General features: G+C 38.5%; 1 protein-coding gene across 1 annotated transcript in view; it reads left to right on the forward strand.

Moving 5' to 3' along the window:
• The window catches only part of LOC122813764 (sulfotransferase 1C2-like), a 157,331-nt gene that overhangs the window by 129,231 nt on the left and 12,174 nt on the right, over nt 1-15,926 (forward strand). Inside the window, exons 4-6 of the mRNA XM_044086255.1 lie at nt 7,365-7,491; nt 12,529-12,623; nt 13,516-13,693. Of these exons, the coding sequence (XP_043942190.1) occupies nt 7,365-7,491; nt 12,529-12,623; nt 13,516-13,693 (400 nt within the window). The remainder of the gene's footprint in view (nt 1-7,364; nt 7,492-12,528; nt 12,624-13,515; nt 13,694-15,926) is intronic.

Consider the following 15,926-nt stretch of genomic DNA (forward strand, 5'->3'; position numbering starts at 1 on the left):
GCGACCCCTAACCGGGAAAAGCCGAAAGACACATACATACATTGAGGATCTTGGGCATTATGCAATGGCTGCAACATGTTGTGACTTACAAGAGAGAGGGACAGGAAATGTTAGGCATACCTCTCAACCTCATAAACAGCTTTTGGCCTATCATGCACTTACTGAGAAATATGTGAACCTCAAATTTATGGAATTAAGGACTGACTGTAATTATCCATGAATTATCTCTGTGGGAGAAAAGGAGATATTATAGATGTTCTGAGAACCAGGACAGGTATGGATTATGTGGTGAGTTTGCAAGTGTATGTTTTACCATGTGCTTGTGTCTGTATGGGGAGTGACTGAGGGGGGAGGGGTGTACAATACTAAACTATTGCAGGAAGTGTTGATCTGCAATCTGTGGTAGTTAATGCCATTTCATGGATATACAGAATACCCAGTAATAAGGTCTTTCCTCTCTGCAGTAAATGCATCTATGAACTGCAGAATACTGCATCAGAGAAACAAGGCCTTTTTACCATGGCCCTTACTGCCCACCATACCTCTCAACATCTTCAGATCATAGGATCATAGGAAATTAGTAGGCTAATGACTCAGAGGTCATTTAAATCCTAGCAATTTCACCCCAATGTAATGCCATAGAAATGCTAATTAATACCAAACATTGTACTTAGAAATGACTACCCATGTCCAGATGGGTTGTGGGTGCTATTTCCATTAAGAATTTATGGTGCCCCATCCACTCATCCAGTCACAGAGGTGCCCTTTTTTACATGAATAGGTAACTTATTCCAAATATACAGCAGTTGCTGGGCGATAAATCTGTCCATCCAGCATGTCCTATTTAAGTCACAGGCCATAATTAGGTCTATGGAATGGGTGGGCCTAGTCCTGTTTGATTTACAGATATGCTGCAAGTTCATTAGGTTTGGGTCTGAGATTGCTCTTTAAGCCAGGCATAAGTCTCCCCTAAGAAGCCTATATGATACAAAGTAAACCGACAGGGACTTTAGTCAGTCTGTGTACGGCATGTGCTAAAGCCCCTTGACCTTCTTTGTTAAAAACATCTGAGGTCTCTCCATTTGATGCAGGTGCTTCGTATGGTACTTGCCAAATGGGGCTTATACTCAGCTATTGGCTGGGCTAGTGCTTTTTTATAGAGGAGTTATAACCTTTTTTTGCTTTTGAGATGATGCCTTTACTAATCAAGTGTGCTATGTAGAAAGCCTTCCTTACTACAGTAGACACATTGTGGTGAAAATTAAGGTTGCAGTTGATTTGTGAACCCAAGTCCATTACCACTTCCTGGGTACTTAGGCCATTGTTAAACCAATTAAATGGGTCTTATAGGCATATAAAATGTTTTTTAAGGGTTTTTGCAGATCTGTTTATTGAAGGTAGTATCTCGATTGATGAGTTTAACTTCCTTAATGCACGTTATCTTATTACCCCAGTGATATTTGTTTTCCCTAAACTATAAAAACATCGAGCAACCTCCCCAAGCACCCCATTGTTGACGCAAGAGGCTCCATTACTCACCCCTTAGCTAAGTTTTTAGACATCAAATTAAAAGGTTTTGTAATGGATGAACCTGTATCTACAAAGATTCTTGGGATTTTTTTACAAAGGATTGGTGTTACAGCTTATAATGGGTCATGTATGCTTATTACGACTGATATCAAGGAATTATACATGGTAATCCCCCATGAACGTGGTGTGGAATGGTTTTGCAAATATTACATGAAAAAGGGATCCCACATGTGCAAATATGTTTGAACAACTTATTGAAATGGTGTTGCTGAACAATTTCATCCTTTTTAAAAAATAATTTTTTTCTACAGACAGAAGGAGTAGCCATGGGGTTGGCATGTGGGGGTTTATATGCAAACCTTATGTTACACGGGGAGAAAAAAATATCTGTTTAACTCGCTGTATTTTGCTTTTTGTCATCTTTATACTGTTTTTTTGAATGACATTTTTGTTTTATGGAATGGTCCAAAGGAAGAAATCGATGTTTTTTTTTAAATATATATATAAATGAAACAATTTCTTTTTTGTGTTTCACACAAACTATTAGTGATAAGGATATTTCATATTTGGATGTGTGGTTAACGAAAGATGTATATAGTAAAAGATTTGTTTCTGAAATCTTTCGAAAAGAGACATATTCTAATAGTTTACTGCATTTCACTAGTGTCCAACCTTGTAAACAAAAATGGGCTGTTGTCAAAAGGCAATTTGTTCGGCCAGCTCGGATGGTGAGTACCTTAGAGTCATACCTGGATGAATGTGAAGTATTAAGGAACATGTTCTTTAAGTGAGGTTTTCCCACATATTTAGTGAATGAGGTTATATTGGAAGTTATTAACAAATGAGAGAGGGGACATTTTGTTCCCATTTTAGGCGAATTTCCTGTGGACACTGTAACAGTGGCAACCACGGAGATTATATCCATAGAGAGAAGATCTAGTTACCAGTGTTTGCAGAGTATGGTTGATGGTAATATGATTAATATGATTTTTAAAAGCTCATAACCACTTTTGGTAAAAAGAGTCACCAAGTTTTTTATTCAAAAACTGGGAGAATTTAAATAATGATAAGAACATTAGGGATTATTTAGGTGACAGACCCAGTATTGTATCTAGAAAAGGGAGAAATTTGAAAAATATTTTTGCGTCATATACTAGGACATGAGAAAATGTGGTTTTTGTCCCTATTGTACTTGTATTTTGGAGGTTGATGAAATTAATATCAGTGGCTTGAAGGTTAAATTACAAGGGACATTTTCATGTAGTTCAGAGAAAGTTGTGTATTGTGCCCTATGTTTGAGTTGTTCCTGTTTTTATATTGTTAAGACCAAAGAACAGTATATACGAGCACATTAGGTTCATAACATTTAAAAAAAGATTACAAATGCACTTTCTAAACATTGTATGGAAAAACAAGGATATTGTTTTAAATTTGTTATACTGGAGAGTTTAGTGATGAATGAAAGGGGTGGAGCATGGACACCATGGACACTGATTTTAGAATGACATGAGTTATGGCAAATATGTTTGAATGCATCTCATTGGCCTGACCTAAACCAACAGGCTTCCATCTCACGTATGCTTAAACTTAAGGCATTAGAATGATAATGTCTTCTAAATGTAATTATTTCATTCATTTATTAATATAGTTTTAAGGACATGTATGTGCGATTTCATCTATTTAATACTGTTTTATTTTTATGTTTTGAAATTTTTGTTATGTGTTCTGATTGGCTATGCTGGGGGGGTGTCTAATCAGCTATGATGGCATTTGTTTTAATTTTAACAAATAGAGGAGAGCTGATGTTTTTATCTAATGAAGTTTTAAATTTAATGGAAATGAAAGTATTCATCTTTACTATGAATAAAAGTGTTTTTGTAATATTCAATGTGCTCTGCCAGTCCTGCTTCACCGGATAGCTCCTTGGATTTATTTGGTATTCTGTTCTTGATCTTTGTTACTTAGGGTTTTGTTGTTGATTTGATAGTGTGAAGGGACATTATTTGTGCCAAAGGGAATGATGATTCATTTCTTTGCATTCAGTATGAAACTGTGACTAAGAAACCAGTCGCTGGTCTGTATAAGACCCTCCTGGAGTATACTGACATCCTTTGGGGATTCTATAATTGCACCCAGTTTGCAGTTGTCTGCAGACTTGGTCAGCCACAACCCCTTAGTTTTGACCTGAACTTCTGAGAAGTATATACCAAGTATAAGAAATCTGGACAAAGCCCAACAAAATGGGGGGGGGGGGACAAAGGCCCAAAAATAGGACATATTTTAAATATTACTCTTATAAACTTGGAAAGTTGCTAGAATAACATAACTTGTTTTAACATACATTTTCTGAAGGATGTGAAGTGTGAAACTCAAATGTATGTAATTATTTAATTACTTCAGTTCTCAGGTTCTCAGTGATTTGCCAGAAAACCGCATCTTTTATGAGGAACAGAGCAAAAATATGAGCCAAAAATCTGGACATTCTGCAAAAATCTGGACAGTTGAGAGGTATGCTGCCACTGTGGGGTTTCTTATGAATCACTTAGATTGTTGTTGTTTTTGTTAATAGACAAAGGAGGCTCCTTAGAATGCAATCACTCAACAGTGCAAGCACTTACCTACACTCTTTGTGTGATTGGTGATTGTATAGCTTGTACAATCTAAGATGGGGTTGTGCTTATGGAGGGGGGGTCTACCCACTGCTAAAACTTTTTTTTTTAATTGTGTGTTTGATGGCTCAGAAGTCAGAGCATTTTCTAATGTGTTAGCATAATTATGATGTTGTATTTGGCAATGTGACATACTTTTCTTGTGTGTGTGTGTGTGTGTGTGTGTGTGTGTGTGTGTGTGTGTGTGTGTGTGTGTGTGTGTGTGTTTCTTTTGTAGTATGCCAGCATACACATATACATATATATTATAAAGAAAAAAATAGATAAAAATTATTGCATTCAAGTACTACAGACAGGGAAGGAAGCAAAGAGTTCTGCAGATCAATTAGAGCCTGAAGTTTGTAAAGTAGACACCAGGGAGTCTTTTTGTGAATTATAGCTGAAAGAATCATTTTCAAGAGTTCAAAGAATTCATTTTAAGATTTGAATGAGTGTTTTTAGGAATGCCTGGGAGAACTAAACTGACTGACCATGACAGAGACACATTTGGAGTGACTGAGACCTTAAAAAAGTACGTACCAGGGTCACAAATACACACACATAAACAGACACACACACACACACACACACACACACACACACACACACACACACACACACACACACACACACACACACACACACACACACACACACACACACACACACACACACACACATACACACAGTCTTATAAACCCCATAAATCTGCAGCACACAAGATATTTCCACAGTTTCTAATGGAAGAAATTTTAAAAAAGTGCTCAAATTGGTTATAACATGATAGTATTAGATTCTCAAGGATAACAGTAGTGTAGCTAGGGCCAGCTGAAGGGAGCAATGGCCCAGGTGAAAAGTGTTATGGTGCAATGAGACATCAGATCCCAATCACTCATTAGTGCATATCGTCTTTTAAAATCTGGTATTACATTTGCAGTCAAAACCTGTGGGCTATAGTGCTCTGTGTGTGGTCTAAACTGTAGCTACTGGTTGCTATAGTTTGCTGCAGTTTAAAATAAAAAAATTGTTGTTTTTTTTCTTCACTGAAATCTGAGGAAGGACAGTCAGGGCAGGGAGCAGAAATGGAACCTGATTAGCTCCCACGTTTCAAGATCCAGAGGTATCTAATCGTGAAGTTTTTTAATACCCCTTAATAATGTTGAGTGGCACCATATAAAGGAATGTCCTAGATGCTGCATCTATGGCTCTGAAGGAAAACCTGAAAACTGTTCCCATCACCATAGACATTACCATACAGCCTAAATGGAGCTCCAACCACTGTTCATAGGCTGATGTATGAAACAGTGAAGGCCCACAGATTATATGTGGCTACATACCTGAGTGGCATGATAATTCCTTTAGAGAACAGGTGGTCTTATTTACCAGAAGTGCAGCTTGGGCTAGGATCTGCAAGATGGGCAAGCTTGACTGTGATTGCTTAGAAAAAATAAACTGGACATGGTGGTAGCCAAGTATTTTGGATATCTTGTGGGAAAATGGGATGGTAAGACCACAAGCAGAAAAAGAAGAGGCCTAACCTAGCTTGGTTGTGTACAGGGATAAAGTTCTGACCACATTGCAGGTGATCCAAGTTCACTTAGCAGCTTTGAAGTCTGTAGGAGCTGTCCAGAAAGATAGAATTGAGTGGTTGCTGGATAGATATCTTGTGGGAAAATGGCATGGTAAGACCACAAGCAGAAAAAGAAGAGGCCTAACCTAGCTTGGTGGTGTACAGGGATAAAGTTCTGACCACATTGCAGGTGATCCAAGTTCACTTAGCAGCTTTGAAGTCTGTAGGAGCTGTCCAGAAAGATAGAATTGAGTGGTTGCTGGATATTCTTTCATTCTGGGGAGAAAGAGGCAGCTTTGCAGTGCCACAAGAGTGACCACTAGGGGAAGACTAGGTGTTACATACAGTGGAGTCTATGCCTGTAAAGCCTACATCATCAAAGTAAAATCACAGGCAGCAGTAGTGGACCTTGCAGGAGATGTCGGGGGGTGCTCCCATGGAAGAGGGTTAGGCCACAACCACCAGATCAGCAAGCTGGTCTGCTCACAGCCACTTGATTGTGACTGGGTGAAAGGAAGGATGATCAGGATTCTCTGGATCTTGTCAAGCCTGGGAATGTCCCACTCTGACTCCCAGGAACAAATGTGTCAATTTGGCACAGGTTGAGGAGCTATTATGTGAGGTCCTAGGAGGAGCAAAAAGAAATAGAGTCCATACAACTGGCCTCTACTCTCCATTAAGAGACAGGTAAAGGCTTTCCCTGAAGTATTTGGGTACTATAGAAAGATTGTGCCTAATTTTGCTTGCCCTTTGATAGCTCTCACAAGAGGGGTATCTTCCTATGAAGGTGAACTGTGAACCAAAATGGATGATATATTCTGAAACTGTGTTAATGGCTGCTGATTTTTCAAAAGCATTGACCCTTTCCCCAGTAGACTGATTGTCTGAATGTGGGTAACACTGTAGCTGCAACACCACAAGAGTGGGGATCACAGGGGATGGAAATACTGGCAGCAAATGGGCTGTTAGGTCATTGGAAGAACTACTGTGGCAGGGGTAGCCACCACTTAGTGTAAACCTTGGCTCTAGATATTGCCACTGTTGAAGCGACACCCTGACCCCATGTGTCAAAATGGGGAAAAAGGGGTTTTGGGTAGATGGAAGTTTAGAGAACAATCAAGATAATTGTTTCCATAGAAATCATGACTGCACAAACAAATGGCAGATTGGAAGAAGGAAAACCATGCACTATTTTTTGTAAATTTGGTTATAGCAAACTGATAAAAATGTTACGTATGATGTTGTCACCGGAGAAAAAAAAAGTTAGACAGGAAGAAAATTCACAAAAGTGAAAGTTTTCTTCCAGCACACCATTATTCTGACAAATGTGTAAAAAGTTTTTTTTCTGCATTGTTCTGCTCTTAGAAAGGTAGCAGGTTTGGAGAAAAGTTAGTGAAAGTGATAGAAAAAAGTGAGACTGAAACTGAAAGGCTATTGCTGCACCCTTGGAAAAGAACATCTGTGAGAAAACATAAATGTAATAAAAACATTTAAGTCGGACTGTTTTTCATCTCAGGCAATGAATTTATTAGCAATTAGAACTTCATTTTACCAGTTTATGTTTTTGTATTTAATCGTTCCAGGCTAAACGTGATTTCTTTCTGCTCTTCATTCAGGTGATCTATGTTGCAAGGAATGCCAAAGACACTGCTGTATCGTATTACTTCTTTGACAAGATGAACTTGATTCAGCCAGATCCAGGGACCTGGGAAGAGTATCTGCAACGATTCATGCAAGGAAATGGTACTGGCCAAGAATTTTAAATGGAGTTGTCACTGCCGTAGTAGCAACTAAGGATTTAAAAATACATGGCCACTTTTTAGATAAGAACCAGGAATTTTAAAATGCAAAGTCTTTTTCTCTGAGGTGACCAAGGACTAGAGTAGACATAGTCACTTTCTAGATACTGGCCAGGAATTTAAAGGTGCAATGTTTGTCATTTTCTAGATAATAAGCCAGAATTTAGAGAATTGTGATCTGTCTCTTCTTCTTGACTAGAGTTTTAAAGGAAGTTTTTTTCTTTCTGAAGATGGCCAAGGATTTAAAGGAATGGGTCTCATTACTAATTGAAAATTGAAAAAGTCCTTTTTGTGAAGTCACCAGACTTCAGTTAGTAAATTCTCTATGTACTAATCAGAAATTTAGACTAACCATTTCACAGTCTGAACACTACCTGTTGCTTAAATGGGGAATGTCACTGATAGACAATAACAATCATGTCCTCCAGAGACACAAATCCTGGAAAACCTGGCTAAAAAACTATCTAACACGTTACAAACAACTTCGCAATCAGGCCAAAAGGTTAGTTACTAAAGATAAAAAAAAACACTTCCAAAAAATCCAAAACCAGCATCGCCATAACCCAAAAACATTTTGGAGAGCAATCAACTCCCTCCTACACCCTCGAACAAACCAAAATCCATCCCCAAACCCTGATAAAACACCAGCGGAGTTAGCCTCACTTTTTAATTCCTACTTCATAGAAACCATCAATAAACTTACAACCACCTTCCCACCCATTAACAAAAATCTGCTCCACAGTAGTGCCCCACATCCCCCTTCCTCTATTATCCCCACTTTCTCTCTCTCTCTCTCTCTCTCTCTCTCTCTCTCTCTCCTACACCCACCTCTACCATAAAGAAACTTCTTTTTAAACTAAAGCCTTGCACCAATGCCCCTGACAACCTACCTGCTGAATTCCTACAACAATCAGCCTCATCTATATCATATCCCATCAGCATCTTCGTCAATAGATCTATCCAGGAATCATGCATACCTGATATCTGGAAAAGGGCATATGTTCTTCCATTCCATAAAGGTGGCAAAAACTCTGACATCTCCAACTTCAGGTCCATTGCCATATTATCCCCCATTTCAAAAATACTCAGAAAAATGCGTCCAAACTCAGCACCTCAATCACCTAGTCACACATCAGCTGCTCTCTCCGACACATCACACCTTTAGGCCAGGCCACAGCACTAACACTGCCCTCATTTCTTTCTGGACACAGTTAACAGAACCCGTGACTCTGGATCCATAGTTTCCGCACTCTTTATTGACCTCTCAAAAGCCTTTGATACTGTCTCACACCCCCTCCTACTATCCATACTATCTAAACTTGGCCTATCCCCCACTACTCTCCAATGGTTCTCTAACTATCTCACTAACAGGCAACAGTCTACCATCTGGCAACACTCCTTCTCCCCTTTCATAGATACCAAAACTAGTGTACCTCAGGGATCTATATTAGGGCCACTCCTTTTCAGTATATTTATCAATGACTACCACACTAGCCTTTCTAACTCTACTCTAGCACAATATGCTGACAACTCCACTATCATTTGCTCTTCCAAATCCTCCCCTGCACTACAAAAAAATAACCCAAGAAGCCTTTACATCCACTGAATCATGGATGTCTCACAATCACTTAGCCCTGAATCCCAATAAAACTAAACTCTTAATCTTTACTCCAACTAAAAACTTCCCAATAAATAGATCTGAGCTCACTGTTCAATCCCAAAACAATACCATTATAGAGGTTGTCTCCAATACTAAACTCCTTGACGTCACCATAGACGACAGCCTAACCTTTGACCTTCATGTCCACAATAATGTTAAAAAAAACATCAAAAGCTAGGATCCCTTTACAGGCACAACCACTTTCTTACTCCACTTGCAAAAAAAGCTCTCACCTCAGCATTCTTGCTCCCAACTCTATTATATGGCACACCCATCCTTACAAACATACAATCCTCTCTGAAAACCAAATTCATCTCATGTTATAACAAAATTGCCAAATTTGCTACAAATACCAAGTTCTCCACCCACCACTGTACCACTCAGCAAGACCTGAACTGGCTTGAACTCCCCAACCACCTTTCATACCTACAACTTAGCATTGCCCACAAACTTATCTACTTCCCTAATGCCTGTCCAGCCCTCACTAATTTACTAACCTTGTACCAGCCCAACTGGCACCTCAAATCCGAAAACAAACTACTACTAAATGTCAACAAACCTAAACTCTCCGCCGGCCATATGCTATACTCCTTTAGTGTCTCCAAACTATGGAATGACCTTCTTCCTGTACTCATCTCTAATCCCCTGACCTTCAAAAACTCCCTCAAATCACATTTCACCACACATTGGATATGTACCTGTACCTCTACCACTAAATCAAAAACCTGACCACTCCTACCATCTCTCCTTTCTCTTAAACTATTCTGTTACATACTTTCTACCAGCTCTACATATCACTGCTTAACACTATTTCCTTTCTCTCTGATTCTTATCTTGTAGGCTTAATACGCTCATACTTGGTATGAATCCATACAGATGCTATCTATAATTATATCAGACAATTCCCTGTACTATTTAAATGTTTGTTTATATACAATTACTGTATAATTTAAATTGTCTGTATTCTACTGTGGAGATTTTCTCCCCGAGCCTCATCTGAAAATGGGTTCGTTAGACCCAGTGGACTATTCCAGTAATCAAATGCAATAAATAAATAAATAAAATAAATAACAGCCTCAGTTACTGGCTGAGCATTGGTGAGGATTTAAGAGGCAGTGTTATTCTTCAGGTTCTACTAAAAAGGTTTTAATGGAATGTGTCGTTTTCACTGGATGTGGAGTAAGGATATTAAAGAGCATGTGATCTGGATATTGAATAAGAATTTAAAACTTTTGTTTTTTTCTGACTTGTGACAATGGGGTTTTATTTTATTTATTTATTTTACATTTGTTGACTGGGCTAGACTAACTGGATACATGTCCATTTGCAGTAGAGGCCTGGGGAGAAAAGTTCAAGACACATACAAAATACAATATAGAAAGTTTCAACAGTCCGAGCTAAAACAGCTGTTGTTAATAAAAAAATAATACAATACTCATCATGAACATAACACAAACAGTAAAGGATTATGTACAAGAGATGTTACTATATACATATATACATATATTTAAATTGCAATAACATGGTTATTTTTGGTTCTTTAAGGATAAGTCTATAAAGGTGAAGAGTATTCATTAGTGTAAAGGCAGAAAGTTAGTCAGGGTTAGTACAGGGGCATAAACAATGTGTATTGAGAAATTGTTTTCGATTCTGTTTAAAAAGTGTTAGTGAAGACAGAGATACGAGTTCAGAGGGTAGAAGATTCCAGTGCTTTCCAAGAGTATTAGAGAACAGAGAGTCTCCTGCCAGGTTATTGGATCTGCATGTATTGATCTTTTAAAGTCTCAGTTATCACTTCAGCTTTGTTAAAAGTAGTTTGAATGGGTCAACTTTGATTTACTGAAAACTCATTTCATTGAATCACATTTCACTGAATTTGAGTAATGTTAGGTAAATAAAATGCATATGCCCTTTTCCCCACTGTAGTGTGATCCTGGAGTTAGTATATATAGTTAGGGGGGGTGTGGGGGGCATAGCCCCCCCACCTACTTAGCTTTTATATTTATGAATCTCATTTCACTGAAAGCTAACAATTTAAAGTCAAAAGTAGGTGGAAGGCTAAGCTCCCTTACACCCCCCAATGTGAGAGGCTGTGTCACCCACACACCCCCTAACTATATATATATACTAACTCCAGGATCACACTACAGTGGGGAAAGGGCATATATGTTTTATTTGCCCAACAGTACTTACATTCAGTGAAATGTGATTCAGTGAAATGAGTTTTCAGTGATTCAAAGTAGACCCATTTGAACATGGATTGAAAGAAAATATTCATCTCAATGCATTTTTTAAATCTTAAAGGGTTCTTACCATCTGAATGTTAATGATCTATTAATACGCTGTCCTTTGGTGGTAGCTACAGAAATTTAAACATAGAAAAGTCTGAAAGGTTGCTATTGTCAAGACAAGAGTAGTAATGGTGTGTGTGTGTGTGTGTGTGTGTGTGTGTGTGTGTGTGTGTGTGTGTGTGTGTGTGTGTGTGTGTGTGTGTGTGTGTGTGTGTGTGTGTGGTGTGTGTCTGCGCGTGTGTGTGTGTTTGTGTTTGTGTGGGCATGCGCACATGTATCCACTCATTCAATAATACCAAGTTTCCTCTCATTCCTACTGTCCAGCACAACTCATTGTTCACACATCCCCATTCGACGGATAAAGCTTATTTTTGGAAAGTGTCTCCCACAAGATGGAAGACAGATTGCTGGTTCTGGCATTCTCTGTACTAACATACTCAGGGAGTACAGTGGTCTTTAGCAACTGCAGCACAGTGGTTATGTAGAACATCATTTAGCAATTAGAGAAGAAAGGTTTCCATTCCTTCCTTCCATTTCTCTTTTACGTAAATGGAATTGACATTTCAGTAACTTTTAACAGCTGGGAAGATCCACCAATACATGGTAACCAACCCTTTTCTCCCACAGAATCTGGTAGCATACTCTGTTAAGACTGATGCAGACATGGCTTTCTTCCTGCTAGCAAACTAATTAAAACGAAGTGCATAGGAAAAAATGCCTTCTATGCATAAATGAGTCAATAAAAAAAGTGCACACATCCCATATATAGCTTGTGCTGTGCTCTTTGAGCAGTCATAGTGTAGCACCATGGGGAGTGCAAATAAACTGGTAGCTAGAAGCTGTGGATTCTATCTGCAGACAAGAAACTGAATCATAAGCAGCCCCCCCCCCCCCCCCCCCAAGTAAAGAGTTCAGATTTTATCATAGGTGCAGGACACATGCAATACGCATTCATATATAACACAGAAACAGTGTACAGACATTTATCAACTGCTGTTTTAAGTCACTGTCTTGTATTTTCCTTCAACAGTTGTCGCTGGATCCTGGCATGATCATGTCAACGCATTTTGGGAGAAGAAGGACAAATATAGAATCCTTTACATATTTTATGAAAAATTGAAGGAGGTGAGTGAGTGGGAGCAGACAGACTAACAGCAGTTGGAAAATGACATTAGGCAGCTAAGAAAACTAGACTAATACAAAAGGTCTTGGTGAAAACTGAACTCAGGAAACCTTAATAACCTGCTAGTGTATGACTGAATGATGAATCAGAAGACCAGTTTGTAGTCAGGAGAATGCTGATCTGCACTTGTTTCTAGACTAGGACAAAACTGATTTGTTTGCTCAAGCTGCTCAAAGCTGCAAAGAGATTGGCCTTCTGACATTTGCCCTGCTGTGATATTGGAAAAAGATAAGTGTTTATTTTCAATTGTTTTCTGCACTTCTGTTTTACTACATATCTGTGTAATTTGTGCAACTGGTTTTTGCAATCAGTTAAGTGCAACCTGGATAACTGGATGGGGAACAGAAAATACACCCCTGGGATTCCACCTATGTCCCTGCTGGACAGTAGCATAGGGTGCTGACTTGTTGTAACATCTGCTAAATTCTTGGCTAGGCTTATAAGGGCCTCAGGGCCAATAGCCTAGTAACTTCCTATGATCCTATATATGAATTAATTTGGGTTCATTAGGTGTTATAGTGCCCTATAAGTATTCATTGTGCTGTTATGTGGAGTCAGACAGTATGCTGTGTATATATCCCATGCGTAAATTGGTATACCCAAACTGAACAGGTACTTTCAACACAACAGTGCCAGCATGAATAGAGATGCGTGACACAATGTGCCAGGATACTTCCCTCTAACTTAATAAAACAGAATTTTTTCCCTTCAGTCAACCCCTTGTGAAAAGCCATTTAAGATAAGCTGCACATACAAATGTAGCCAAACAAAACAATGTCTGTCTAAAAGACACAAGGCCAATTGACATTCATAACTAAAAGTTTTCCTTTGCAGAACCCAGAACGAGAGATCCGGAATGTGATGGCATTTCTTGAGAAGGAGTTGCCAGATGATATTGTGCAGAAGATTGTTAACCACACTTCTTTCACGGCTATGAAAGAGAACCACATGTCCAACTACAGCACTTTGCCCGATAGCATATTTGATCACAGATTCTCTTTCATGAGAAAAGGTAAGTGATTATGCTCATTACTTGCAGTGTGCTTTTCTTACCCCAGAGCTGTAGGGGTACATAAAGACTTCAGCTCTCACATAGCATTCTACAGTCTGTACACTGATAGATCTAGTAATGGCAGCAAAACAGTACACAGCAAGCAGTCATAACAAAGGCTTATTGATCAAAGCAGAATCTACATTGTGGAATAACCAGGATAAAGAGCCGATTTAACTAGCAGGGAATGGGAAGATCACCTGTGTCAGGTAGTTTCCGTCCTCTGTTTTTCTATGCTTCAGTACTGTTTTTGCTGTATGTAACAGCTACATTTTAAACTTTCATAGGTTCATAGGTGTGTACTAGACTAATGGCCCTGGAGCCTCTACAAGCGTAGCCCGTAGGATTACCCTGGCATCATGTCACCTGACATTAGTTCCCAGTGCCTCTGTCAAGTAGAGCCACTGGAGTGATCCCCAGGGTGAATTTTTTATTTCCCATCCACTCATCAAGATTTCTCTTGAAGTAGATTCTTAGGCCACTTTAACAGATAACAGATTTCACTTTTAGAACATGTCAAGACTCAAGATGTATATCTCTATTCTGTTACTTCTACTGTTATTTATTCTGTAATACAAGCTCCAGTTCACTTTGTCTCTAACGCGTTTGGAGAATAAACTTAAAAATCTTTATGTTTGCTCTCAATATCTTTGTACAAGAAATCTAGACAAAGCCAAAAATAATGATTTGAGGGAACAAATTAAGGACATTTTTAAATATTCTAATTCACAAGTTAATAGAACAAAATGTGTTCCTCAACATGCATTTTCTGAACAATAAGAAACATTAAACTCCAATGTGTGGCATTATTTATCAACTGTAATCCTGAATGATTTAGCAGAAAATCAAAAATTTTGTGAGTAGCAGGTCAAAAATATCATTCAAAACAAAATTAGGGATATTCTGCAGAATTCTGGACAGCTGAAATGCATGCATGCAGTGCAATACTCACAGCAATATTCCTGTTTAGCTCAACTGCTTGCATTTAGCTAATTCTTCTCTAACTTATCCATATATGAATTTTATGACACCAATCACACATGGCATACACACCTAAGGATAGTTTGGAAATTCAACAGGTCACCTGCAGCATATCTTTCAGATGTGGACACAAATCTCAACACCAACTAAACCCGTGTAGGTATAGGGAGGAAGGACACTGTTAGCTCTGCACAATAGGCACCCCTACCAAGGAATGCAAAACCATGCACTGTCAGACAGCAGTACTAAATGCTGCATCACTGTGATGTGCCAGAGTGGAGCCAGTTCTGGAGAAAATGTCCATTCTGGAGAACCTAACTTAGGTCATCTAGTCTATGTGAAACAGTACAAGAGGATTTATTTATTATGTTAATATCAAGAAGTTTGCGGCATTTTCTCCTGCAATGATAATAAGGATGTCCACCAGACCATAAAAGGGCAGAATATTTGAAACCCAAGGAATGCATGGAGTTTCACTGAAGTAAAAAGACACACAGAATTAGAAATGCTAGATACCATCTTTCCCTACTCAAAAAAAAAAAAAGAAATAAATAAAGCTTAACCAATCTAACCATATGTTTTGCAGCCCTGCATAACTGTAGATCAGGCTTTTCCCAGTATACCATCCTGAAGGGATGCACATTTTTTCCTGGCCCTTTAGTCCAACCACAAGAACTATTGAGTAGTATGCATAATACGTTTAAAAACTGGAAAAATATGTTATGCAATATTGGATGCTAAGTGCAATAATCGGGGAAGTATATTCATATGAATTAAGTGCAAGAAAATAAATAAACAGATAAATAGCAGACTGTTTAATCTCTTAGTATCCAAATAGATGTGACCCAAGATAGGCTCCGTGTTCAAATGCACTAACTTTGTGGTATACATAGATATACTAATCCCACAAAAGATTCACTAGAAATTACTCAAGATGCTTACTGATCAAGGCAAGACACAACCCAACATTTTGCACTTATTAAATTGTTATCACAGTGATAGAGTCATTACTCTTGCTGCCTCCCTGTGCTTGGTCTCCCATTTTGGTTGTTGATTGCAGTGCTGTACGTGTGTAGATTTCATTTCCTATCAGTGTCTGTGTAGTTCCTCACACATTCCAAACACATTCTAATAGATGAACTAATCTGCCACTAAATTTGCAAATTTTTGTTAACATTTTCCACAGGTATGTATGCAGTCTGTCACTGATTCT

The sequence above is a fragment of the Protopterus annectens genome, chromosome 10.part0 (assembly GCF_019279795.1).
Source record: "Protopterus annectens isolate FY-2018-M chromosome 10.part0, PAN1.0, whole genome shotgun sequence".
Classification (NCBI taxonomy): domain Eukaryota; kingdom Metazoa; phylum Chordata; order Ceratodontiformes; family Protopteridae; genus Protopterus; species Protopterus annectens.